The 25,940-nt window shown below is 47.2% G+C and overlaps 6 protein-coding genes across 6 annotated transcripts; 3 read left to right on the top strand and 3 right to left on the bottom strand.

Moving 5' to 3' along the window:
- Positions 1–116: 116 nt before the first annotated feature.
- On the top strand, positions 117–1,420 carry F5891DRAFT_1182103 (uncharacterized protein; the record flags this gene model as incomplete). The annotated part of the gene is made up of 2 exons (XM_041366112.1): positions 117–993; positions 1,047–1,420. 2 exons carry the CDS (start codon positions 117–119, stop codon positions 1,418–1,420), a joined length of 1,251 nt encoding a protein of 416 aa, XP_041232271.1.
- A 780-nt stretch (positions 1,421–2,200) lies between these two features.
- Positions 2,201–7,632, bottom strand: F5891DRAFT_1125523 (uncharacterized protein; the record flags this gene model as incomplete). Its single annotated transcript, XM_041363974.1, has 11 exons — positions 2,201–2,498; positions 2,776–2,846; positions 4,737–5,356; positions 5,378–5,528; positions 5,553–5,810; positions 5,832–5,954; positions 6,075–6,461; positions 6,513–6,800; positions 6,852–7,212; positions 7,273–7,277; positions 7,456–7,632. 11 exons carry the CDS (start codon positions 7,630–7,632, stop codon positions 2,201–2,203), a joined length of 2,739 nt encoding a protein of 912 aa, XP_041232272.1.
- Positions 7,633–7,975: 343 nt separating this feature from the next.
- On the top strand, positions 7,976–10,619 carry F5891DRAFT_975441 (uncharacterized protein; the record flags this gene model as incomplete). Its single annotated transcript, XM_041376516.1, has 8 exons — positions 7,976–8,439; positions 8,742–8,825; positions 9,011–9,050; positions 9,071–9,386; positions 9,440–9,555; positions 9,607–9,916; positions 9,969–10,195; positions 10,245–10,619. The coding sequence occupies 8 exons, from the start codon at positions 7,976–7,978 to the stop codon at positions 10,617–10,619; spliced, it is 1,932 nt and encodes a 643-aa protein (XP_041232273.1).
- Positions 10,620–11,008: 389 nt separating this feature from the next.
- On the bottom strand, positions 11,009–14,183 carry F5891DRAFT_1182108 (uncharacterized protein; the record flags this gene model as incomplete). The annotated part of the gene is made up of 7 exons (XM_041366113.1): positions 11,009–11,383; positions 11,433–11,659; positions 11,712–12,021; positions 12,073–12,188; positions 12,242–12,947; positions 13,158–13,685; positions 13,734–14,183. 7 exons carry the CDS (start codon positions 14,181–14,183, stop codon positions 11,009–11,011), a joined length of 2,712 nt encoding a protein of 903 aa, XP_041232274.1.
- A 213-nt stretch (positions 14,184–14,396) lies between these two features.
- On the top strand, positions 14,397–17,038 carry F5891DRAFT_1182109 (uncharacterized protein; the record flags this gene model as incomplete). Its single annotated transcript, XM_041366114.1, has 5 exons — positions 14,397–14,432; positions 14,483–14,776; positions 14,828–15,115; positions 15,167–16,922; positions 16,974–17,038. 5 exons carry the CDS (start codon positions 14,397–14,399, stop codon positions 17,036–17,038), a joined length of 2,439 nt encoding a protein of 812 aa, XP_041232275.1.
- Positions 17,039–20,053: 3,015 nt separating this feature from the next.
- On the bottom strand, positions 20,054–25,828 carry F5891DRAFT_1003466 (Rapamycin-insensitive companion of mTOR, N-term-domain-containing protein). The gene is made up of 29 exons (XM_041360305.1): positions 25,611–25,828; positions 25,463–25,543; positions 25,332–25,413; positions 25,164–25,280; positions 24,889–25,117; positions 24,704–24,838; positions 24,430–24,650; positions 24,209–24,375; positions 24,046–24,151; positions 23,912–23,994; positions 23,774–23,861; positions 23,587–23,723; positions 23,410–23,538; positions 23,219–23,361; positions 23,052–23,169; positions 22,822–23,001; positions 22,637–22,771; positions 22,466–22,581; positions 22,313–22,417; positions 22,212–22,263; positions 21,919–22,157; positions 21,793–21,871; positions 21,654–21,742; positions 21,424–21,604; positions 21,264–21,370; positions 21,070–21,214; positions 20,871–21,019; positions 20,346–20,815; positions 20,054–20,325 (listed from the first exon to the last, which is right to left on the bottom strand). The coding sequence occupies exons 1-28, from the start codon at positions 25,746–25,748 to the stop codon at positions 20,431–20,433; spliced, it is 3,936 nt and encodes a 1,311-aa protein (XP_041232276.1). The 5' UTR covers positions 25,749–25,828; the 3' UTR covers positions 20,054–20,325; positions 20,346–20,430.
- Between the last annotated feature and the right edge of the window lie 112 nt (positions 25,829–25,940).

Below are 25,940 nucleotides of genomic sequence, written 5' to 3' on the forward strand. Positions count from 1 at the left end.
AAACTACCATATCACGCCATGAGAGGCATGATTCTCTACATCGGGACATCCAACGCGCAATCATACCTACAATTGCAGGTGTCGTCGATCCTGATTTTGTCCGCGCTGTTCGCGCGATGGTCGATTTCATCTACAAAGCACAGGCTCCAACTTTCACTCCAACATCGATCACTGACATGACCTCCTCCCTCCAAGAGTTTCACGAATTCAAACACGCAATTCTCCGTGCTGAGGCTTGCCGAGGAACATCGGGTCCTATTGAGCATTTTGAAATTCCAAAACTTGAGCTCTTAGCATCATTTGCTCGAGCCATCCCCCAGCTTGGCTCCATTATACAATTTACTGCTGATGTCAGTGAGCGCATGCTCATCACACAGTGCAAGAATCCATTTGAGCGCACCAGCCACCAACGTGCAACGTTCACTCAGCAAGTCGTCCGTCTCCTGGACCGGGAAGAGACTGCACGCCAGTTCGACCTCTATGCCCTCCTCCGCTCAAACAACATGTCCCTCAACAACCTCATCGTCAACAAATTCGATGAAGTCGTTGACATGGACCCGATGTTGGGTTGGATCATGCGCGTCGCTCCCGAAGAACTGTCTCAGTTTCAAGGCCCACGTCCCGTTCGCAACCATTTCCTCAAAGGCCTGTTGTCTGAAGACAGCAGGGTCGCCTTTCATATCACTGTATCCAGTGACCACACCAACAAGACAGCACCTTTTTTGGCGCGATTATACCAGCTTCCTGACTTTCCTCTGACGCTTTGCTCCTTCATTGAAAGTGTCAACCCTACGCTCGCAACTCGTTTCCAGAACCGACTGCTCAACGTCTGGAACAAGTTTCGTATTCAGCTGCATTCGACGTTGCGTCCGCGTCTCGTCATGCCGAGCCAGCAGGTACAAGCATATCCGCCATCTACCAATTATCCTTGTGGAAATTGCGATGCTGTCCTGCTGCAGATGCACAGTGAAGGTGAAGAAGGTGAAAATCTTGGTGAGTTTTGAAGTTACGGTCAGTATCTTTGTATTCACGCATTTCTTCACTAGACGCCATTGTAGCTCAAGTTCGCATGGTGTTTGGCTTGTCAAAGAAAGGCCCACCGTTCCCTGCTGAACTTGACCAAATATTCCTCTATGTACAGCTCTTCGAAGTCGTCGCACATCCTCAAGATGATGTTGGAGTCATGATATTCCGCGTTAAGCGCCATTTTGTGACCGATCCTGATGGCACACAAGTGCGGGTTGGCATGATCATTCCTCTGCTCGATGTTACCCATGCAATCGAGCTCATTCCTGTTTACGGGGACAGAGCTAATCGTGCTGTTGACTCCTCGACATGTTTGGAAAGCTATGATACCTTCTACCTTAACAATTTTTCAGACAAAGAATGGTACCACACGCTACACACAGATTTCATGTAGTTTCCCTCGAGTCTAGACATCCTGTGGTGTGCATCGCAATGTTAGATTGATTGATTGGACTATCTTGCAAAGATAAGATTTGCTAAATAATTTAAGACTAAATCTAAGACTCGATTTCGTGATTTTGACACGACTAAGTGAGTTGTCAGATCTCCACCAATCGCATGGCTTTGCTACTGAAGTTGTAAGTGTTCGTAAGTGTTCGTAACGCGCGTAAGTTAAGCGTTCATTTCAGTCGTTTTGCAGATGCTATGCCAGTCCTGTCAAGCACTAATATTGCGCGACATTCATGCAATCCCCATCAGGAAGTCCGTTATGGTATCCTAACTATGACTAGTGTGAGATATCTTGCAGTCACCGCCAGTCGAGACTCGGGAGCATTGCTGTATCAAGCTAGTTTGGCTAGAGCTGCACATTACTATGAATTCGTTCATCAGCAAAAAACCTTGAAATTTCGCTTGTCAGAAAGAAGTTTGATGCTTACGGTGAGCTTACGGCCTGGTGATCGGAGCAACGCGATTGGTGGAACAAACTTTTCCGTTGTACACCGTAAATACTCGATATTGATAGTGTTATAATTTTTAAACGGGTGTATGTATTGCATTATATGTTATTATATTGAGATTGAGTTGAAATACTAGTCTAGGGTTCGGAATTGCATTTCCAAACACCGAGTAGGGTCATTTGTATTAATCATTGGGCCATTCAGAAAGTTCAGAATCACAGCAATCGATTGACATGCATTCAAATCTGCGCTACTAATAGTATTAACGATCAATACTACGCGAACTCTGTACTAAATGTATGATAACTTTCTTTATCTGCAAAGTTATTCAAAAAAAACCGGTCATAGGACTCCAAACACGTCGTCGCAGAAATGTCCTTGTTGACCTTCTCACCGTATTCTGGTATCAGTTCGACAGCATGTGTAACATCCGTCAACAACACCGCACCACCACGCCTATAGCGTTTGCCATGTTGGTCCACCACATATGACTGCTCTACTGTCCACATCGCGAGTTTGGGACGGTCGTTGGGATTGGCGATGAAGTCAAAATATTGTATGTAGAGGAGTGGACTGGAAAGATATATTGGAAGAACCAGGTTGGAAGCACATGGAACCTTGGGCTGAAAAATAAGTCGAACTTGGTAGTGATGCCGCAGTCCGGTTCTGAACTTCGGTTCGGACCTGAACCCTCCCGGACCGGACCGTGGGTTCGGTCCTGGGTTCGAAATAGTATAAGGACCGAACTGATTATTAAGTTCAGCGTTCGGCTGCTGCCTGAATACTGTGAACCCGTTCGAACCCGTTCGAACCCGTCTGAACGTGTTCTCATATTCTTTGCATGATCCACCAATATATCTGCTCTGATCTTCTGGCAACCGGCATGTCGATCGATCTCGGGACAATCAATAGCGGATCGGACTTCGCAGCCAAAACACCCAACACATTTCCATTGGCGAGATCTGACTTCCCTGGTAATCTACTCGATGTTCTGGTAAGAAGTGAACTATTTAATATCGTGATTTATATATATTGATGTCTACTATTCAGCTGTATGGAGCACGCCTTGCACTTAGCTGCGAAACACTTTGTCGAGGAGGTCGCACCCACACCAGCAAGCGTGCTCCTCAAGAACATGGCCGATGAAGATGACGATGATGAAACGACTGATTTCGAGGTTGCCGACACCGCAGGAAAAGCCCTCGCACTTGTTACGCAGATTCGGAAATCTCCCCAAGCACGCACTTTTTTTCAACAGTGTTGTGTCGAGGTCAATGAGCCGAAGCTTGAGCTTTTGAAATGGATTCGCACGCGATGGGCCTCACTCTTTGGTATGTTGGAGCGCACCCTTAAGCTACGCAAAGTAAGTTGGTTTCTATCCCTATGCCCAATACTAACTCAATTTGATCTGCCGCAGGGGGTGAATAGATTCATACAACTGGCGGATGACAGTGACGAAGTCCCAAACTTGCAGGGCAAGTCATATGGAGCATTCAAGCTTTCAGCCGAAGAATGGAAGAAGTTGGAATTGATGCACGACGTGCTTCAGGTATGTGCGAGTGTCCAGTCGAGTCTCAAATGTTGTATTAACCTACTGTATAACCAGGAACCTGCCAATGCACAACAATCGTTTTCGGCGACTCGTGAACCTACTGTATGGCGCGCAATTCCAGTCCTCGAGTATCTCCAACAAACTTGGCAAAACATGGCTAGTTCTTCGAAGTTTGACGACTTTTCATCCGCAATCAACTCTGGCCTCGACAATATTCGCAAATGGTACCACAAGATTGACGAAACTGATGTTTATTTTGTTTGCCTCGGTATGTGTTTTATTTACTATGATGCCCTATCTAATGCACAATGTAGCGCTTGATCCTAACTATAAGGTGGCATATGCGAAGGGTAAATGGGAGCCTCACGACTTCGACGAGGGCATGAGAAGCTTGCGGAAGGTTTTTGACAAATATTATCATCACAACTCCTCGCCCGCTGCTGCAGAGCCGTCTATTGCAGCTCCTGCCTCGCTTGCTCGCCATGGGTCATACGGCCATAGCTGGATGCGCGATGCTGTCAAAACTCGTGTCGCAAATGACACCGCAAATCGAAGACCTCGCCAGGAGCTTGACGACTACCTTGCTGCCCCATTAGAGGATGTTGAGAATATAGTGGCGTGGTGGGGTGTGAGTTTTTTCGCATCGCATTTCCTTGCAAGTTGACTCATTATGCCTTTAGCACCATTCCGTTCAATATCCCACCATCTCACGCATTGCAAAGGATTACCTCGCTATTCAAGGCTCTGCCGTTGCATCTGAACGAGCCTTTTCGAGTGGCGGCATCACTGGGACTGCGCGCCGTAATCGTTTGTTGCCAACAACATTCGAGGCCCTTCAGTTATTGAAGAGTGGGTACCGTCAAGGCCACATTTCTGCAACGGTTCAAGCTGAGTTTGCTGCTGCTCACGAACACTATGCCATGGACGAAATTTAGCTACTCATTTACGGTTCATGTATTTCTTGCAATTTTTGTCAAATTATATGTAGCGTTCGAGCGTTCGAACGCGTTCTGAACTTGAACCGAACGCTTGTGAACGCGTTCATAAGGGTCCGGTCCAGCGTTCGCCCTCCTTGCCTGAACGCGACCGATGGTCCAGTTCGGCGTTCGCATTTAGAGGCCTAAGAACCGAACCGAACCGGACTTCGGCACCACTAGAACTTGGGCGACGTGACTTGCTGAATATCACCTCGTTAGTGTTAGAATATGACAGCAAAAAATATACGTACTAATTTGGCCATCATCACTCGTAAAATCGACAAGGACGGTATCACAGTTCCCGAGGGGAAATAGGTCGCTGGGAGGGTATGATTGGATCACTCTGCTTGGCATGATCACTCGAGGTTGGAAGGCAGAGTGAAGTTGCAATCGAAATTTGTTCCATGCGTAAAAGCGTCCATGTCTGTGGTCCCAGCGAGTATTCTTGCCACTGGAGAGGGAAGAACACTGGATGAACTGGGAGACTGCGTGATCAAAATCAATGAGTGCATATTTGGTGAGAATATCGACGGGCGACAGGGACTTGAGATCTGGTGTTGAAGTTAAATGGAAGGCAGTGAGAGCGTCTCCAGAAAGAATGCCCTTGTGAAAATGATTACGGACTCGTCGAGGTCCATGGACAGAATATGCTTCATCAGGGAGTATACGAGAAATCCAGGAGAGTGCTGGGTTGACGGTTGTCACTTCCTCATCTTCAAGGTTTATGGCGTTGACGAGCGATGCGCCATGGGAAGTGATTAGTGCGTACAGGTTGAACAATTCCATTGACTCCTGCCGATTGAGAATCTGTACGCACTGCTCCGTGAAATCATTCACTCGTCGACTTGTTCGGGCAAAGAGATCCTTGCAGTGAGTGATGAGCAAGCGCTCCGTCATGTCGGCTGAAAACTGCATCAAAGTACCCAGTCTCTCAATCGTGCCTCTGAAGCTTTGGAGTGACTCGAGCTTGGGGATGAAAAAGTCTTCTTTGGCGCCCTTCTTCCCCCTCCTCGCCTCGGCCTCGACGATAGCATCCTTGAATGCATGAAAATCGGAGAGTGCCTGCACCATCGACTGTAAGGATTCGGGAGAATGGACTGAATTTTGAGCATAATAGAAAAAGTCTATGAGAGCGCGGATTGCGCGAACGAATCTAGGTGGAGCAGCACCTGAGATTGAAGCAACAATGGTGCGTTGAATATCACGATGCTCATGCCCAGTCATTTGGTTGACGTGCGTAATGCCTTTAGTAAAGTGGTGTGTCCCTACCCGTTTGTGCTGAGTGATGAAGCGGGTGTCGAGCTTGGTTTTTCCTACTATCTCCTTGATCCATTTGAGTGGATGATCTGCAAAAAACTTATGAAGGGTATGTAAAACTTCGCCAGGGAGAAAGACGGATGGACACGAAAACGACCAATCAAGCCAATATGGCATGTGGACCCCAGACAGATGGGCAGCTTTTGCTGCCTTCTGAAATTTGTCGAGATCCCAAGGATCAATCTCTTTGGCGATCTCGTGTATAAGTTGTAGTGTGTGCTTCCCAGTGCGAGGAGGATAGAGAATTCCGTCACCGAATTTGTCTTGTGTCGCCATAGTGATTGGAGAGACATTCTTGCTGACTGCAGCGATCATGGAGGCCTCGGGAAGGTCACATACATGGGCGATGAGTGGTGTAAAGACATATCGAATATGTCGGGAAGGATCAGGCATAAAACAGCCATCACTCGCTGCAACCTTCAGGTTGGCGCAGACAAGATCAACGCACTTATGCCATAGCCGCGCCTGAAGAATGGTCTGATAGTCGGAATGCACACGAAACTTGCTAACAGGCATGTAGGCGATACAGCGCCAAGCTCGCAGGGTGGCCTTGGAGCGAACCTCTGAATCAATGTTACCGATGGTGATGAAAAGTGGGTGCATCTCGAGCCCTCCAGTAATCCGCGTGACAGGAGTCTTATCGGATCCCAGGATGATAGGTACTTGCGTAGCACCTACTGGCAGATAGTCCTAGGTATATAGAATTAACTTCAAGTAGTAGACTTAAAGGGCCAAACTAACCTGGATTTTCCATGTCATATTGGCACTCATATAATCTCCATACTCACGTTGACTTCCTGTATTGACTACGTGTGGCTGGAAGGTAATGTGATTGGCGAAAACCGGATCGCTGAAAAGTTGTTTGACAACCTCTAGAGCATCGCGCCAAATAAGTTGCACGGGATAAGTCGTCTTGTAGCCCGTAAACTCTAGGTTCGAAACTTTCCATGGAACAAAGGAGGGTAGTGCATCGGTCCAATCTAGAAGTTGCTCCTTGGAGGTGAAGGATGGTTTTGCGCGAGTGTGAAACTGGAAACAACGGAGTCAGGCCTGTCGAGCAGCACTCAAAGTCTCTCCTACCCATTTTAACTTTAAAAACTTGTCAATCTGAGCTTGAGTTAAGTTTTCAACCAAGAACTTCGCCAACTCCCATTCTCCTTCATCATGGAAAGGGTAATACGTATTTATTTCTCGCCGATAATTATACTGATCGTCTTGCAGCCTGTCAAACAGGTTCTTGCCAACACCAAAGACATATCCCGAGTGCGGATGACAATAACCAGTAGTGGTAGAAGGTTTTGACGATTGGGAACCTTGCAACCCAGGGGGAACAGGGAATTGATGTGGACGTTCCTCGTGTGGCCAACAGGTAGACTGAGAATTCAAGTGCAGGGTAATGGCCTCGATTGTAGGAAACTCTTTACTGCAGTTGGGACAAAACCTGGTACAGGTATGTCCATTGATCATCAGCACTATTGAGTGACAATGATAGTATACGCACATTTGCTGCCCTTTGCTGAGTGCTAGGCGTTACGCAGTGCACAAATCGATTCAGTCTTTTAGACTCCGCCGGCTGATGTCAACCTTGTGATAATCCAACAGGTCGCTTCATATAATTGCAGATTTCCCAGTTAGCCTTCCGCAGGTTCTCCCAAGTCCACCCTTTGTACATGATGATTCATACAGTCTCTTCTCCACAAGTCAGTTCCTCCCCCATTTCTCGAGGCGGTAGTTGCCCTCCTCCATCAAGCAGTCCTCCATCTTCACCTCTGTCAGGCGGATGTGCTACCACTCCTGGATCATCTCTTTTTGATTCCAGTCTCAAGTCAGAAAGCTCTCCCAATACGAGGCATTCTGACATATGTGCTTCACTAAGAAGCATATCCTCACTGTCAAAGACGCCTCAGATTGCAGCTGCCAAATCGGAGACGGACAGCCTATTCTATAATCCGTCTACACCTCCAAATCCTGCACGCGCTTCTCGACGTGGCTTTATCTGCGAGAGAATGAGCAACAAGTTCATTCCGTACCCCCCCTCTCCGGCTCCAATTGAGGTCCGTTATGCAGCTCGTGTCACCGGGCGAGAATGCAAACCATACGTATCCTCTGACTCACTTCTCGAGGTATCGTGTATTTCTTTTATTTAATTGTAGAGACTAAATTATTGAAAGCATGCCGGAACATTGGAAAATGGCCTCACACAAATGCGTCCTGCAACCTTGTACAAAGGGTATCAAGCAAAGCTTGCTGCTCGTGAGACTGCACGCCAGCACATGTTGGTGACCGCATGGGAAATCGAGGAAACCAAGCGCTTCCTTGAGTTCCTGGATGCTCTGCATGTCGACAACGAAGAACGGCTCAGATTCGCTCAAGAAGACTTAAACATCTTTAGGAAGCTATTTTCTGAGCGTGACCGTTCTGATGTCAATGACGACAGAGATTACCTTCAAGCTGTCTACGAGGATGAAATGGAGATTCTTCGTGTTGTCTCGCTACAAGCTGAGCAGTTCTCAAAGATCTTAGGTGCACGTGTCAAGAAGGATTTCTTGCAACCTGGAGCCAAAGGATCGGGATCACCATCGCCTGAGCCTGGGGTTTCGATTAGAGATAATCTGGTATCCGCAGATCAGGAAGATAACTCACAGGTTTCGGTCAATTCGGCAGCACAGTCCGCACACCCTTCCCATACGCCGTTATTTGTATGAGCCCTGCGCTTCCAATTGAGGTATGTATACACGTGTCCGGTCATTATGCGCTCGACTGATCAATCGATAAGAACGCATTGTAACATGCATGCTACAGTTTAGCAAATCCATCATGGCCCCTTTCTCATTTGTATTCATTTTTCACATCTGCAGCTGTTCTTTTTACATCGTGCCCCTTCATTTTAACCCTTATCCTGTTCACAGCCCCATGTCACAAGACGTGTAGTTTATTTGGGTGTTGTTTGTGTACAGTCGCTTCTCGTAGAATTCAAATTGGACTGCTCTCTGCGCCCATGCATCCTCAACTCCCTCTACTTTATGGCCAGCAAACGTGCACCACCCCGCAAAGGTAAGACTAACTTTGCAAAACCTGCGCGTGGTTCGGGCCTCAACCCATCTCATGCTCCCGCGGACAGTCAATTGAATTTCGTCGATGAGCAACCGCATGAACTGATGTCTTTTTTTAACCCTCACGCCTCAAATCAGCCGCTGCCATTCAATCCTCACACTACCCACCATCCGCACCATCCACAGGACTCCGCGCACCATCAGCACACGTCCGCTCCCCACCAGCGTGAGTCTGCCTACGATCAGCATGAAGACTTCGCCCAGCATCAGCAAGAAGATCTCGCCCATCATCATCAGGATTTCACCCAGCATCAGCATCAGTCCACTCCCTACCAGCGCGAGCCAGCTTACCAGCATGAAGATCTCGTGCACTATCAGCATCAGGACTTTGTGCCTTCTCAGCAGGACTTTGCGCCTCCTCAGCAGGACTTTGTGCCTCCTCAGCAGGACTTTGCACCTCCTCAGCAGGACTTTGTGTATCCTCAGCAGGACTTTGTGTATCCTCAGCAGGACTTCGCGTCTGGCGCTGGATCCTCGACTGGATATGTTGCTCCGTCATTAGGTAAGTCTGCCTGCGCTCATAACATATGTCTAGCACTTACCCTTCCACCATAGCGCCCAGTTGGGTCGGCGATGATGAGGAATTTCAGACTCATTCAGTCCCACCACCGGATCTCCACCACTTACGGCCAATGTCGACGGGAGAGATCCCTAACTCCCATGTGATACATGTAAGTCAATGTTAGTATCTGCATCATCGAAAATTGACCTGACATTACTAGACTACAGGGCCTGCAAGGACATCGAAAGCACGTCGTCGTGCAACTCGACGTCTGCCCCCCACACCACGCCTTGTCATTCCTGTTGTGACGCCCACAACGATGACAGGGACTGTCGCACCTCTGGAATCCATCGAAGGTTCTGCCATTGACATTAGTCCCGAGACGTGCAAACAAGCGATCTCGGCCTCGAAGGAACACGTATTATCCATCGTCTTTTCCGATGATGCACTGGTATCTCTCGTGGCTGACAAAAAGTGCATCGTCAAAAAGGTCATTTCCGAAGTAAGATCTAGAATACCAGCCCTTCTCGGTATGAATTAACATGCGAACACTGACTTATACTAACTATTTGATCCTACTAGTTGCAACACAATGGACGGCTAACGAAAAGGACGTCGCGAACATTTGGTGCGCAGTGATGAAATTTCGCACTGCATTCGCAACAATCATCCGACAAGCTGTCGTGATGGGATATTCCCTCTTCCCACCACAGGGCTGTACTATCCCCCCAGATACTTTTCGTGTCGATCGGATACGCTGCCTCATCGTAGATAACAACTTAGCATTCATGCATCAATACACTTTTGCAGTAAGTCTTTATTTATTTTCGAGAACATTTTTTTAATCTATTTCGACAGGACGGTGCACTTGTCATTCACTCGAAATTCACCAACCCATTCATCCTTCATGTCCTAACGAAACTCATTTGGTGTTTGCCCTTCCGGCTCCACACTTTTCTTGACGAATGCCCACGCCGTCAAATACGTTACGCTATTGGCGCAGCCGGCGCCATTACAGAGTCTGCATTGATGGAGCAGGGCTTGATACAACTTACAAAGGGTAGGATTACCCCCCAGATGACGCATTCAACATTCACGAAGATTGTTCTGGGCCTGGATCAGCTAAGTGACACTGAAAAGGTTATTTTAGACGACTTCACAGACAGCATCGTCGTTTGCGGGCGCTCGCAACAGCAAGCCAACGACGAACTATCTGATTTTGATTTTGAATAGATACATCATGTATACCGATAATATATTCACATTAGCTAATAGTTGTATCTCACTCATGAAAATTTCGATGCTATTTTACATATTTGTATCGTGTCCGATTCAAAAAACTAACATTTTACTACAACGGCAGTCCCAGAGCGGTACTTTTCTCTCGGTTGAGCCAAGACGACATTTACGAACGCATGCCCTGAGCTATACCCAATCCGAGTTGTTCAGAACAACTTTCGAACTCATTGTCGGTAACTCGACTCTTTTAGATGTGCCGTTGTAGTAAAATGTTAGTTTTTTGAATCGGACACGATACAAATATGTAAAATAGCATCGAAATTTTCATGAGTGAGATACAACTATTAGCTAATGTGAATATATTATCGGTATACATGATGTATCTATTCAAAATCAAAATCAGATAGTTCGTCGTTGGCTTGCTGTTGCGAGCGCCCGCAAACGACGATGCTGTCTGTGAAGTCGTCTAAAATAACCTTTTCAGTGTCACTTAGCTGATCCAGGCCCAGAACAATCTTCGTGAATGTTGAATGCGTCATCTGGGGGGTAATCCTACCCTTTGTAAGTTGTATCAAGCCCTGCTCCATCAATGCAGACTCTGTAATGGCGCCGGCTGCGCCAATAGCGTAACGTATTTGACGGCGTGGGCATTCGTCAAGAAAAGTGTGGAGCCGGAAGGGCAAACACCAAATGAGTTTCGTTAGGACATGAAGGATGAATGGGTTGGTGAATTTCGAGTGAATGACAAGTGCACCGTCCTGTCGAAATAGATTAAAAAAATGTTCTCGAAAATAAATAAAGACTTACTGCAAAAGTGTATTGATGCATGAATGCTAAGTTGTTATCTACGATGAGGCAGCGTATCCGATCGACACGAAAAGTATCTGGGGGGATAGTACAGCCCTGTGGTGGGAAGAGGGAATATCCCATCACGACAGCTTGTCGGATGATTGTTGCGAATGCAGTGCGAAATTTCATCACTGCGCACCAAATGTTCGCGACGTCCTTTTCGTTAGCCGTCCATTGTGTTGCAACTAGTAGGATCAAATAGTTAGTATAAGTCAGTGTTCGCATGTTAATTCATACCGAGAAGGGCTGGTATTCTAGATCTTACTTCGGAAATGACCTTTTTGACGATGCACTTTTTGTCAGCCACGAGAGATACCAGTGCATCATCGGAAAAGACGATGGATAATACGTGTTCCTTCGAGGCCGAGATCGCTTGTTTGCACGTCTCGGGACTAATGTCAATGGCAGAACCTTCGATGGATTCCAGAGGTGCGACAGTCCCTGTCATCGTTGTGGGCGTCACAACAGGAATGACAAGGCGTGGTGTGGGGGGCAGACGTCGAGTTGCACGACGACGTGCTTTCGATGTCCTTGCAGGCCCTGTAGTCTAGTAATGTCAGGTCAATTTTCGATGATGCAGATACTAACATTGACTTACATGTATCACATGGGAGTTAGGGATCTCTCCCGTCGACATTGGCCGTAAGTGGTGGAGATCCGGTGGTGGGACTGAATGAGTCTGAAATTCCTCATCATCGCCGACCCAACTGGGCGCTATGGTGGAAGGGTAAGTGCTAGACATATGTTATGAGCGCAGGCAGACTTACCTAATGACGGAGCAACATATCCAGTCGAGGATCCAGCGCCAGACGCGAAGTCCTGCTGAGGATACACAAAGTCCTGCTGAGGATACACAAAGTCCTGCTGAGGAGGTGCAAAGTCCTGCTGAGGAGGCACAAAGTCCTGCTGAGGAGGCGCAAAGTCCTGCTGAGAAGGCACAAAGTCCTGATGCTGATAGTGCACGAGATCTTCATGCTGGTAAGCTGGCTCGCGCTGGTAGGGAGTGGACTGATGCTGATGCTGGGTGAAATCCTGATGATGATGGGCGAGATCTTCTTGCTGATGCTGGGCGAAGTCTTCATGCTGATCGTAGGCAGACTCACGCTGGTGGGGAGCGGACGTGTGCTGATGGTGCGCGGAGTCCTGTGGATGGTGCGGATGGTGGGTAGTGTGAGGATTGAATGGCAGCGGCTGATTTGAGGCGTGAGGGTTAAAAAAAGACATCAGTTCATGCGGTTGCTCATCGACGAAATTCAATTGACTGTCCGCGGGAGCATGAGATGGGTTGAGGCCCGAACCACGCGCAGGTTTTGCAAAGTTAGTCTTACCTTTGCGGGGTGGTGCACGTTTGCTGGCCATAAAGTAGAGGGAGTTGAGGATGCATGGGCGCAGAGAGCAGTCCAATTTGAATTCTACGAGAAGCGACTGTACACAAACAACACCCAAATAAACTACACGTCTTGTGACATGGGGCTGTGAACAGGATAAGGGTTAAAATGAAGGGGCACGATGTAAAAAGAACAGCTGCAGATGTGAAAAATGAATACAAATGAGAAAGGGGCCATGATGGATTTGCTAAACTGTAGCATGCATGTTACAATGCGTTCTTATCGATTGATCAGTCGAGCGCATAATGACCGGACACGTGTATACATACCTCAATTGGAAGCGCAGGGCTCATACAAATAACGGCGTATGGGAAGGGTGTGCGGACTGTGCTGCCGAATTGACCGAAACCTGTGAGTTATCTTCCTGATCTGCGGATACCAGATTATCTCTAATCGAAACCCCAGGCTCAGGCGATGGTGATCCCGATCCTTTGGCTCCAGGTTGCAAGAAATCCTTCTTGACACGTGCACCTAAGATCTTTGAGAACTGCTCAGCTTGTAGCGAGACAACACGAAGAATCTCCATTTCATCCTCGTAGACAGCTTGAAGGTAATCTCTGTCGTCATTGACATCAGAACGGTCACGCTCAGAAAATAGCTTCCTAAAGATGTTTAAGTCTTCTTGAGCGAATCTGAGCCGTTCTTCGTTGTCGACATGCAGAGCATCCAGGAACTCAAGGAAGCGCTTGGTTTCCTCGATTTCCCATGCGGTCACCAACATGTGCTGGCGTGCAGTCTCACGAGCAGCAAGCTTTGCTTGATACCCTTTGTACAAGGTTGCAGGACGCATTTGTGTGAGGCCATTTTCCAATGTTCCGGCATGCTTTCAATAATTTAGTCTCTACAATTAAATAAAAGAAATACACGATACCTCGAGAAGTGAGTCAGAGGATACGTATGGTTTGCATTCTCGCCCGGTGACACGAGCTGCATAACGGACCTCAATTGGAGCCGGAGAGGGGGGGTACGGAATGAACTTGTTGCTCATTCTCTCGCAGATAAAGCCACGTCGAGAAGCGCGTGCAGGATTTGGAGGTGTAGACGGATTATAGAATAGGCTGTCCGTCTCCGATTTGGCAGCTGCAATCTGAGGCGTCTTTGACAGTGAGGATATGCTTCTTAGTGAAGCACATATGTCAGAATGCCTCGTATTGGGAGAGCTTTCTGACTTGAGACTGGAATCAAAAAGAGATGATCCAGGAGTGGTAGCACATCCGCCTGACAGAGGTGAAGATGGAGGACTGCTTGATGGAGGAGGGCAACTACCGCCTCGAGAAATGGGGGAGGAACTGACTTGTGGAGAAGAGACTGTATGAATCATCATGTACAAAGGGTGGACTTGGGAGAACCTGCGGAAGGCTAACTGGGAAATCTGCAATTATATGAAGCGACCTGTTGGATTATCACAAGGTTGACATCAGCCGGCGGAGTCTAAAAGACTGAATCGATTTGTGCACTGCGTAACGCCTAGCACTCAGCAAAGGGCAGCAAATGTGCGTATACTATCATTGTCACTCAATAGTGCTGATGATCAATGGACATACCTGTACCAGGTTTTGTCCCAACTGCAGTAAAGAGTTTCCTACAATCGAGGCCATTACCCTGCACTTGAATTCTCAGTCTACCTGTTGGCCACACGAGGAACGTCCACATCAATTCCCTGTTCCCCCTGGGTTGCAAGGTTCCCAATCGTCAAAACCTTCTACCACTACTGGTTATTGTCATCCGCACTCGGGATATGTCTTTGGTGTTGGCAAGAACCTGTTTGACAGGCTGCAAGACGATCAGTATAATTATCGGCGAGAAATAAATACGTATTACCCTTTCCATGATGAAGGAGAATGGGAGTTGGCGAAGTTCTTGGTTGAAAACTTAACTCAAGCTCAGATTGACAAGTTTTTAAAGTTAAAATGGGTAGGAGAGACTTTGAGTGCTGCTCGACAGGCCTGACTCCGTTGTTTCCAGTTTCACACTCGCGCAAAACCATCCTTCACCTCCAAGGAGCAACTTCTAGATTGGACCGATGCACTACCCTCCTTTGTTCCATGGAAAGTTTCGAACCTAGAGTTTACGGGCTACAAGACGACTTATCCCGTGCAACTTATTTGGCGCGATGCTCTAGAGGTTGTCAAACAACTTTTCAGCGATCCGGTTTTCGCCAATCACATTACCTTCCAGCCACACGTAGTCAATACAGGAAGTCAACGTGAGTATGGAGATTATATGAGTGCCAATATGACATGGAAAATCCAGGTTAGTTTGGCCCTTTAAGTCTACTACTTGAAGTTAATTCTATATACCTAGGACTATCTGCCAGTAGGTGCTACGCAAGTACCTATCATCCTGGGATCCGATAAGACTCCTGTCACGCGGATTACTGGAGGGCTCGAGATGCACCCACTTTTCATCACCATCGGTAACATTGATTCAGAGGTTCGCTCCAAGGCCACCCTGCGAGCTTGGCGCTGTATCGCCTACATGCCTGTTAGCAAGTTTCGTGTGCATTCCGACTATCAGACCATTCTTCAGGCGCGGCTATGGCATAAGTGCGTTGATCTTGTCTGCGCCAACCTGAAGGTTGCAGCGAGTGATGGCTGTTTTATGCCTGATCCTTCCCGACATATTCGATATGTCTTTACACCACTCATCGCCCATGTATGTGACCTTCCCGAGGCCTCCATGATCGCTGCAGTCAGCAAGAATGTCTCTCCAATCACTATGGCGACACAAGACAAATTCGGTGACGGAATTCTCTATCCTCCTCGCACTGGGAAGCACACACTACAACTTATACACGAGATCGCCAAAGAGATTGATCCTTGGGATCTCGACAAATTTCAGAAGGCAGCAAAAGCTGCCCATCTGTCTGGGGTCCACATGCCATATTGGCTTGATTGGTCGTTTTCGTGTCCATCCGTCTTTCTCCCTGGCGAAGTTTTACATACCCTTCATAAGTTTTTTGCAGATCATCCACTCAAATGGATCAAGGAGATAGTAGGAAAAACCAAGCTCGACACCCGCTTCATCACTCAGCACAAACGGGTAGGGACACACCACTTTACTAAAGGCATTACGCACGTCAACCAAATGACTGGGCATGAGCATCGTGATATTCAACGCACCATTGTTGCTTCAATCTCAGGTGCTGCTCCACCTAGATTCGTTCGCGCAATCCGCGCTCTCATAGACTTTTTCTATTATGCTCAAAATTCAGTCCATTCTCCCGAATCCTTACAGTCGATGGTGCAGGCACTCTCCGATTTTCATGCATTCAAGGATGCTATCGTCGAGGCCGAGGCGAGGAGGGGGAAGAAGGGCGCCAAAGAAGACTTTTTCATCCCCAAGCTCGAGTCACTCCAAAGCTTCAGAGGCACGATTGAGAGACTGGGTACTTTGATGCAGTTTTCAGCCGACATGACGGAGCGCTTGCTCATCACTCACTGCAAGGATCTCTTTGCCCGAACAAGTCGACGAGTGAATGATTTCACGGAGCAGTGCGTACAGATTCTCAATCGGCAGGAGTCAATGGAATTGTTCAACCTGTACGCACTAATCACTTCCCATGGCGCATCGCTCGTCAACGCCATAAACCTTGAAGATGAGGAAGTGACAACCGTCAACCCAGCACTCTCCTGGATTTCTCGTATACTCCCTGATGAAGCATATTCTGTCCATGGACCTCGACGAGTCCGTAATCATTTTCACAAGGGCATTCTTTCTGGAGACGCTCTCACTGCCTTCCATTTAACTTCAACACCAGATCTCAAGTCCCTGTCGCCCGTCGATATTCTCACCAAATATGCACTCATTGATTTTGATCACGCAGTCTCCCAGTTCATCCAGTGTTCTTCCCTCTCCAGTGGCAAGAATACTCGCTGGGACCACAGACATGGACGCTTTTACGCATGGAACAAATTTCGATTGCAACTTCACTCTGCCTTCCAACCTCGAGTGATCATGCCAAGCAGAGTGATCCAATCATACCCTCCCAGCGACCTATTTCCCCTCGGGAACTGTGATACCGTCCTTGTCGATTTTACGAGTGATGATGGCCAAATTAGTACGTATATTTTTTGCTGTCATATTCTAACACTAACGAGGTGATATTCAGCAAGTCACGTCGCCCAAGTTCTAGTGGTGCCGAAGTCCGGTTCGGTTCGGTTCTTAGGCCTCTAAATGCGAACGCCGAACTGGACCATCGGTCGCGTTCAGGCAAGGAGGGCGAACGCTGGACCGGACCCTTATGAACGCGTTCACAAGCGTTCGGTTCAAGTTCAGAACGCGTTCGAACGCTCGAACGCTACATATAATTTGACAAAAATTGCAAGAAATACATGAACCGTAAATGAGTAGCTAAATTTCGTCCATGGCATAGTGTTCGTGAGCAGCAGCAAACTCAGCTTGAACCGTTGCAGAAATGTGGCCTTGACGGTACCCACTCTTCAATAACTGAAGGGCCTCGAATGTTGTTGGCAACAAACGATTACGGCGCGCAGTCCCAGTGATGCCGCCACTCGAAAAGGCTCGTTCAGATGCAACGGCAGAGCCTTGAATAGCGAGGTAATCCTTTGCAATGCGTGAGATGGTGGGATATTGAACGGAATGGTGCTAAAGGCATAATGAGTCAACTTGCAAGGAAATGCGATGCGAAAAAACTCACACCCCACCACGCCACTATATTCTCAACATCCTCTAATGGGGCAGCAAGGTAGTCGTCAAGCTCCTGGCGAGGTCTTCGATTTGCGGTGTCATTTGCGACACGAGTTTTGACAGCATCGCGCATCCAGCTATGGCCGTATGACCCATGGCGAGCAAGCGAGGCAGGAGCTGCAATAGACGGCTCTGCAGCAGCGGGCGAGGAGTTGTGATGATAATATTTGTCAAAAACCTTCCGCAAGCTTCTCATGCCCTCGTCGAAGTCGTGAGGCTCCCATTTACCCTTCGCATATGCCACCTTATAGTTAGGATCAAGCGCTACATTGTGCATTAGATAGGGCATCATAGTAAATAAAACACATACCGAGGCAAACAAAATAAACATCAGTTTCGTCAATCTTGTGGTACCATTTGCGAATATTGTCGAGGCCAGAGTTGATTGCGGATGAAAAGTCGTCAAACTTCGAAGAACTAGCCATGTTTTGCCAAGTTTGTTGGAGATACTCGAGGACTGGAATTGCGCGCCATACAGTAGGTTCACGAGTCGCCGAAAACGATTGTTGTGCATTGGCAGGTTCCTGGTTATACAGTAGGTTAATACAACATTTGAGACTCGACTGGACACTCGCACATACCTGAAGCACGTCGTGCATCAATTCCAACTTCTTCCATTCTTCGGCTGAAAGCTTGAATGCTCCATATGACTTGCCCTGCAAGTTTGGGACTTCGTCACTGTCATCCGCCAGTTGTATGAATCTATTCACCCCCTGCGGCAGATCAAATTGAGTTAGTATTGGGCATAGGGATAGAAACCAACTTACTTTGCGTAGCTTAAGGGTGCGCTCCAACATACCAAAGAGTGAGGCCCATCGCGTGCGAATCCATTTCAAAAGCTCAAGCTTCGGCTCATTGACCTCGACACAACACTGTTGAAAAAAAGTGCGTGCTTGGGGAGATTTCCGAATCTGCGTAACAAGTGCGAGGGCTTTTCCTGCGGTGTCGGCAACCTCGAAATCAGTCGTTTCATCATCGTCATCTTCATCGGCCATGTTCTTGAGGAGCACGCTTGCTGGTGTGGGTGCGACCTCCTCGACAAAGTGTTTCGCAGCTAAGTGCAAGGCGTGCTCCATACAGCTGAATAGTAGACATCAATATATATAAATCACGATATTAAATAGTTCACTTCTTACCAGAACATCGAGTAGATTACCAGGGAAGTCAGATCTCGCCAATGGAAATGTGTTGGGTGTTTTGGCTGCGAAGTCCGATCCGCTATTGATTGTCCCGAGATCGATCGACATGCCGGTTGCCAGAAGATCAGAGCAGATATATTGGTGGATCATGCAAAGAATATGAGAACACGTTCAGACGGGTTCGAACGGGTTCGAACGGGTTCACAGTATTCAGGCAGCAGCCGAACGCTGAACTTAATAATCAGTTCGGTCCTTATACTATTTCGAACCCAGGACCGAACCCACGGTCCGGTCCGGGAGGGTTCAGGTCCGAACCGAAGTTCAGAACCGGACTGCGGCATCACTACCAAGTTCGACTTATTTTTCAGCCCAAGGTTCCATGTGCTTCCAACCTGGTTCTTCCAATATATCTTTCCAGTCCACTCCTCTACATACAATATTTTGACTTCATCGCCAATCCCAACGACCGTCCCAAACTCGCGATGTGGACAGTAGAGCAGTCATATGTGGTGGACCAACATGGCAAACGCTATAGGCGTGGTGGTGCGGTGTTGTTGACGGATGTTACACATGCTGTCGAACTGATACCAGAATACGGTGAGAAGGTCAACAAGGACATTTCTGCGACGACGTGTTTGGAGTCCTATGACCGGTTTTTTTTGAATAACTTTGCAGATAAAGAAAGTTATCATACATTTAGTACAGAGTTCGCGTAGTATTGATCGTTAATACTATTAGTAGCGCAGATTTGAATGCATGTCAATCGATTGCTGTGATTCTGAACTTTCTGAATGGCCCAATGATTAATACAAATGACCCTACTCGGTGTTTGGAAATGCAATTCCGAACCCTAGACTAGTATTTCAACTCAATCTCAATATAATAACATATAATGCAATACATACACCCGTTTAAAAATTATAACACTATCAATATCGAGTATTTACGGTGTACAATGGAAAAGTTTGTTCCACCAATCGCGTTGCTCCGATCACCAGGCCGTAAGCTCACCGTAAGCATCAAACTTCTTTCTGACAAGCGAAATTTCAAGGTTTTTTGCTGATGCAGTCCCAGAGCGGTACTTTTCTCTCGGTTGAGCCAAAACGACATTTACGAACGCATGCCCTGAGCTATACCCAATCCGAGTTGTTCAGAACAACTTTCGAACTCGTTGTCGGTAACTCGACTCTTTTAGATGCTTGTAGCATGTGGGAACTATATATAGAAGCGCGGCCTGGTGCAAAACCATTGATGAGTCTGCAAATTTATAAAAAAAATCGACATGGACACGGGTAAGTTTGATGTTCAAACCCTGATGTGACTAATAAGACTTGGAAGATAGGGAACACGTTAATTTCGTGATGGAGCGAACAGAACACTGCGGTTTATTATTCCGGCGCTGACAACGGCACTTGCACGAAAGCAAAGGAGGATGCAGCCGCATTGCTCGCGAACGTTAAACTTGGATAGCGAAAATGCTACTGACATGCTGATGCAGTTGGACAATGACTGTACATATTTGATTAGCATTTTAGGTCTCCACTGTCGATTCACTATAACCAAGCACTTGTTTCGCCTCAGACTCCAGTGCAACAGGTTTTGTGCTGGAGGGGTGGTTCGATGGGAATGGTGGTATATATGATACAAGCGCAACAGCCAAGATTGCAATGTCCAGGATATGAAGTCAAATATCGTCAATAATGCCCGCTACAAATCAGATCACTTGTCAAAGCCAATGATCCTGCTCACTGGACGGAGCGTGATTATCACAGGATTTCTGTCATTCACCATTTCATCAACAGTATCATCCATATCATCATCTTCATCATCGCTCTCGGAGGCTCCTCTGGTATGCTTCAACCCGAACATGCTCACTACTCGATTAATATGTGCTTCGGATTGTTTGAACATTGGCGGTGCGCGAAGGGAATTAGCGCATGCGGAGAGCTCCAGGGCCAGTTCACCGTCCAACTCGGCGGTAAAGAGATCAAATATATATCTCCTTACTGGTAAACGGTACCGTTGCGTCGAAATAGCATGCAGAGCGCGGAAAAACACAGAGGGTGACGAGAATGCTGATCGATATTCAGGTCGAGACTTCATCCTGGGATGGTTGTTGAGAAATTATGGAATAGCGTAGAACCATTGATATAGTTTACCTGGCAAGTGATCTTGATGCAGCGTTGGCAATCACGGTGTTGCTCAGGTTCTCTATTGCAGATATTACCTCCAAATCCGTGTGGGATGTTGGCGGTATGAGCCGAGAATCGCCGTCCCTCTTTATCCCAACGGGATCCCACGCAGGTAACTGGAAAGCATCAGATCCACAGTACGGTATAGATAACTCTAGTACTTCACTGAGATAAATTTATCCAGATCCAGAGGTATGCACAACCCGGTCGGCACCCCAAGTGGCGACAAGGTTGCCTCCCACCGATAATCATCTAGGATTTCAGCTCCTTGTGATGTTGAGGAGATCAACCCAAGAACGAAGAAACACGTCCTAGAATTGTGTTCAATGCAAAGAGTCGAGCACTTAGCGAAGTACTTACCCTCGCACCGAGGGAATAAGAGAGTGTCCAGCAATCTCTAATATAGCAGGAATTATCTCTTCCTCTTCCAGAAACGGGAGGCCGCCCTCGGTGGCCCCGACATTCCCCTACGGTACTATCAATAATTCTATTTGAACGTCCACCAGCGAAGACAACGCACCACTGCCCACAGGATGCTCTTTAGTTTGAGAATCAATTCAAGATCCTCGCTCTCAAGACCGTGCTGTTTTATGAAATGAGAGAACTCAGAGAAATGGCCCTTTTCACTAAGAACTTGACAGCCAAGTTCAGTTTTCGACATTTCTCCATAGAAGTGGGGTGGGACGACCCCGTCGAAGGCCCTGAGGTCAATTTAGTCACACTGCGGCTGCATTGGAGAATGATACATACAAGACATCTTCGTCATCTTCTGCGGCCTCTGAGCTGAAGACCTTAGACAGGAAGATTTCCACCTCTACGACGTAGTAGATGTTACGGTCCTGGATAGGTGACGGTCAGAGAAGTTTTATAAGTCAGGGAAAACACAGACGTGAAACCACATGTCCATCTCCCTGTCGATGTAACCTGCGCTGTACAAGTAACGGAAGCCCATCGGAGTTGACATGAATCTGGTTTCAAGTCAGCTCTACACATAAGCTAAAGGTAGCGAACAGACTTGAGCAGTAGTGGATGTCCAATTTCTCCGAGATGGTCCATCGTTGGTTGCATTTCTACAACAAGTTGCAGTACTTCCATAGCATCGCAGGCATCTTCAAGGAATTGGATTGCCAATTCACAGACTTCTGGCGCTTGATCATATATTTGAGTCAAAAGAAGACGAAGTGTCCATGCGACTGGTGTGATTGAGTCTCGTATGAGATCTCCGAGGTGGTTCGTCGCATATAGGCGTGTGCGCTGCGGAAAGTATATAAAGAAAATGAACAGTGCGTTGAACGTGGTGTGACTCACAACGTCGCTCGATGTAAGAGCTTTCGAGAGCACGATACGGGGATGTCCATCACTTGATATCCAATAAATGACAGCTTCTATCAACACAACCGAGCGCTCACATCGTATAATCCAAATTCGTAATCACAGCGGTGATCAAGTCCTCACGATCGCGCAGCTCGCTAAGGTGATAGAAAGCAGTAAAAAATTTGAACTTTTCCATTAGCCTGGGGACATCCATCAGTAAGACATATAAGGGGTTGCGAATGGCTCACTCGATGCCTTCTGCATGCTTGCTTAAAGTTCCGAGCATCTCGAAATAGCCATAAGTCAACGTCTCCGATAGCCTGTACTTGGAAAACATAGGGTCGGATTCTGATGTGCCGTTAAACTGCAAGATATGCTGGCATCAACAAAATCATGGGATCGACTCGATAAAAGCATACAGGGTCCAACTGAGCAAAACATTTCACTATTTGCTTCAACAAATCATCTTCCGAGGCAAGGAACCGGATCCCGTCTGGACTAGCCAATAACGTGGTAAGAAGAGAGCATCCCAAGCGCACCCAGCGAACATTGGGCTTGCGATTTGAGATCAATATAGAGCGTCTGGAACAAGACAGTAAAATACCTGTTTCCTTGGAAGGTCAGAAAATCGATGGGTGAACGGATGGAAAAAAGACAGTAGTCGTCGCATGAATCTTGCTACTTTGATGGCTTCCTCCAATCGCTTGGGATTCAACAGTGGCCCCTCGATCAACTCCTGAAGCATCTCAAAGTTCCATTTCGCACTATCTTTTGTCAACATAACCTGGAGCAAAGTCAACCTGACCCACAGTATGGACCCGAAAATAAACGCACCTGAGTCTCGAGCAACGACGACTGGAAAGTCTTATCGTCCATCTGCATCCCCATTTTGATTTTGACTTGCTCAACTTGTCTCTGTCCTCTTCGGACTGCGTCTTCAGCGGAATTCGCCCTATGATACCTGGTAAACATATTTGTTCTGGTCATCCGCAAATGCTCACCTTGGGCGTGCATTCCTGACGCTAGGCTGTAGTCTCAAACGGTTGCGATTGAAGCTATCGATTGCAGAGAGAGCAGATGTTCCGACTATCCTGTGCTCTCCTCGGTTATAATCTGCTGCCAGATTAAATACACGAGGGACAGCCTAAAACGGATTCAGATTCCAAAAAAAATAATTGGATTCAGACCACACCTGTATCTTGGCAGCGACACCCAGGGGAAGTACTCTATTTGCCATATGCATAACCTCGGCCATGAGTAGGGTTGCCTTACGTGACAAGTTGGAGCCAGTAGTGCATTCTTCAAGCATTGCCGTGAGCGCCTATTGGCTGTCAAGTTAATAGAAGGTGCACAATGGGTATATGCTTACATCGATCAGACCAGCATCCGCGAATACGAGGACGAGAAGGGCAATATATTGATCAGTAAGTTTTAGCGTTTCGGGAGCCTTCTCTGGAAGTTTCTGATCTGCGAGCTGATCCGCAAAAGCTCGGGGTTTCCGGTACACTGAACTCGATCTTGAGTCACCAACAACCCGTGATGATTAGATGACCTACTTGTGAGCCTTCGACCGTCTATAAACGTTTTATACCATTGCGGAGCCTTGATATTGAATAAATCAAAGAACATATCGAGGACTATTTCCTTGAATCGATGTGAGTTCTTGTCTTCCAATACAGACTCAAGCAACACACTCTTGTTTCGAGAGACGGTATTCGTAGGGTATTGACGATGGACTTGATTGCGTGTTGATCCCCCAGACAAAAATACATCAACCCTATATAGATCATTTCATACTTGGACGGAGAACAGGTCACAAGATGCCTACCGCTCCAAGTCCGTAGCATCAGTTGTATGATTTTGGTACAGCTCCGCATACGATCCGCGTGATCTGCACCCTTGCCATAAGCATCTGTAATCGCAGAGAGAGCAATCTGGTATATAAAGTAAAATCATGAACCCTGAGAAGCTGAGAATAACAGCCTGCCCACCTCCAAGTCAGTTCCAAGATGCAAGTATGCGCGAGTTCGAGGGGAGTCGATGATGTGCAAGAATGTGGCTGCCAGTATGGGCCCGGCTTCGACTGGACCTTCACCTAGAGCATGCAAAAGGAATCGAATGCCTCCAGATCGCGCCACGAGGTCAATGTCGATGAGAACTTCGATATGTTAATCAGATGCAGAAAAGATCACAATAAAACATGTTCACGCACTCATTTCAGCGAGGGTTTGCACACAAATGGGACGAAACGGATCTTCAGCATGCTCAGCTACTGCTACAAATGCTCGCATAATAGGTTCCGAAAGAGGAATCGTCTTTGTTCCGTTAACGCCGCGTCGATCTCGAGGTTCGGAAACGATGTCAACGATAGTACGAATGAGCTTGATGACTTGTTCCCTTTCTATGGCATGTTTATTATCTCGTGCTAAAGATCTATTCGAATAAATGTGAGATTCCTGTCGAGTAGGGCAAAGTAAATACAATACTTCACAATAAACCACTCTAGAGGCTGTTTATGCAGCTCCTCTGCTGAATCTGAGTCCACTAATGCATGCCTGACGAGCCGATAGGCAGCGGCTCGGCAACGCATAGAGCATCGATCAGATAGAGCAGGGATTATCCTGAAAACCGGCATCAATAAGTACCGATGAAGGCGCGTAAAACTCCCTACGCTTGAACAACCTCAGGTAGATTGACTTCGTAGCGGACGCGAAGACTGCGTTGGAGAATGCAAACAAATTGGTTCATTATATCTATCCTGGACCTGTCATTATCTGCTGCGGAAATACTGCTCGTGGATGACGGGGATGATGCTGGAGGGGGTGATGTTATTGGACGTGAAAGCGAACTTAAGGATTTGATGCAAGCATTAGCCTGAGCCAGCGCTGTTCTGAAATCATCTACCCCGAATGTCAACTTACAAGTCAAAACTGATGATTTACAAACCTCTGTCCCTATCATCGCTGTCTGCCCTGAAACGAACCCCGACTGGAGGAGCCTGACCAGCGAATTTGCGTCGATTTACAGGAACTCCGTTCTTCCTGCGCCTGCCTCGGGATGTTTCTGGTGCGTTGTGTATCAGCTGTTTCAATACGAATTGCGAAGAAGACGCACCGAGTTCGATCTTCCTTGTCAGAGACTCGATTTCGCCCGTCGCCATCTCAAGCTCCGATTCCACTTGCAAACGCATTGTCTCCTGTGTAACGCACTGTAAATCAATCAAACGGTAATGTAATGGAACATACGTTCAAAGGCAATTTGAGAAACCTCTCAGCACCCTCTTTGATTCTATTTTCCCGCTCCAGTAATGCATTGAGGGTATCGAGCTGGTGGATAAATAAGCGCTTGCTACTGGCCAGCCTGAGATTGAAACAGAACAAAGAAAAGATCTACCTGATTATCATAGTCTCTGTTAGTCCCTTCGGAGTCATGGAGCTGGTTCGTTGTCTCTAAGGCAGTAGACTGGGAAGATGATGAAACATTAGCTGGATGTGATGTACCAGAGTTCTCCTGATCGATGCTAGTGGGCATCAACGCCTGCTGTGGACAGTGGTGATATATAGATGATTGCTGCAGGTTCTAGAGTACTGCTTGGCAGCCGCGAATGGCACTAACGGTGATTTGGTCGGGGTCTTTTAGATCTAAACCTTGTTTGTCAAGTCTTCTCTTACGACTCCGATTACCTAGCTAGTGTAGAAGTCCGACACTCTTTTCCTTCGCCCC

The sequence above is a fragment of the Suillus fuscotomentosus genome (genome assembly GCF_016647785.1).
Source record: "Suillus fuscotomentosus strain FC203 chromosome Unknown F5891scaffold_4, whole genome shotgun sequence".
NCBI lineage: Eukaryota > Fungi > Basidiomycota > Agaricomycetes > Boletales > Suillaceae > Suillus > Suillus fuscotomentosus.

Bases quoted from the DNA above. Each gene is read 5' to 3' on its own strand.
- F5891DRAFT_1003466 (XM_041360305.1), bottom strand. From the start codon at position 25,748: ATGCCCACTAGCATCGATCAGGAGAACTCTGGTACATCACATCCAGCT. The intron at 25,414-25,462 runs GTATGTTCCATT...TGCGTTACACAG, and splicing joins TTCTCAAATTGCCTTTGAAC to GAGACAATGCGTTTGCAAGT. The intron at 23,362-23,409 runs GTGTGGTCTGAA...AATCCGTTTTAG, and splicing joins GTGTCGCTGCCAAGATACAG to GCTGTCCCTCGTGTATTTAA.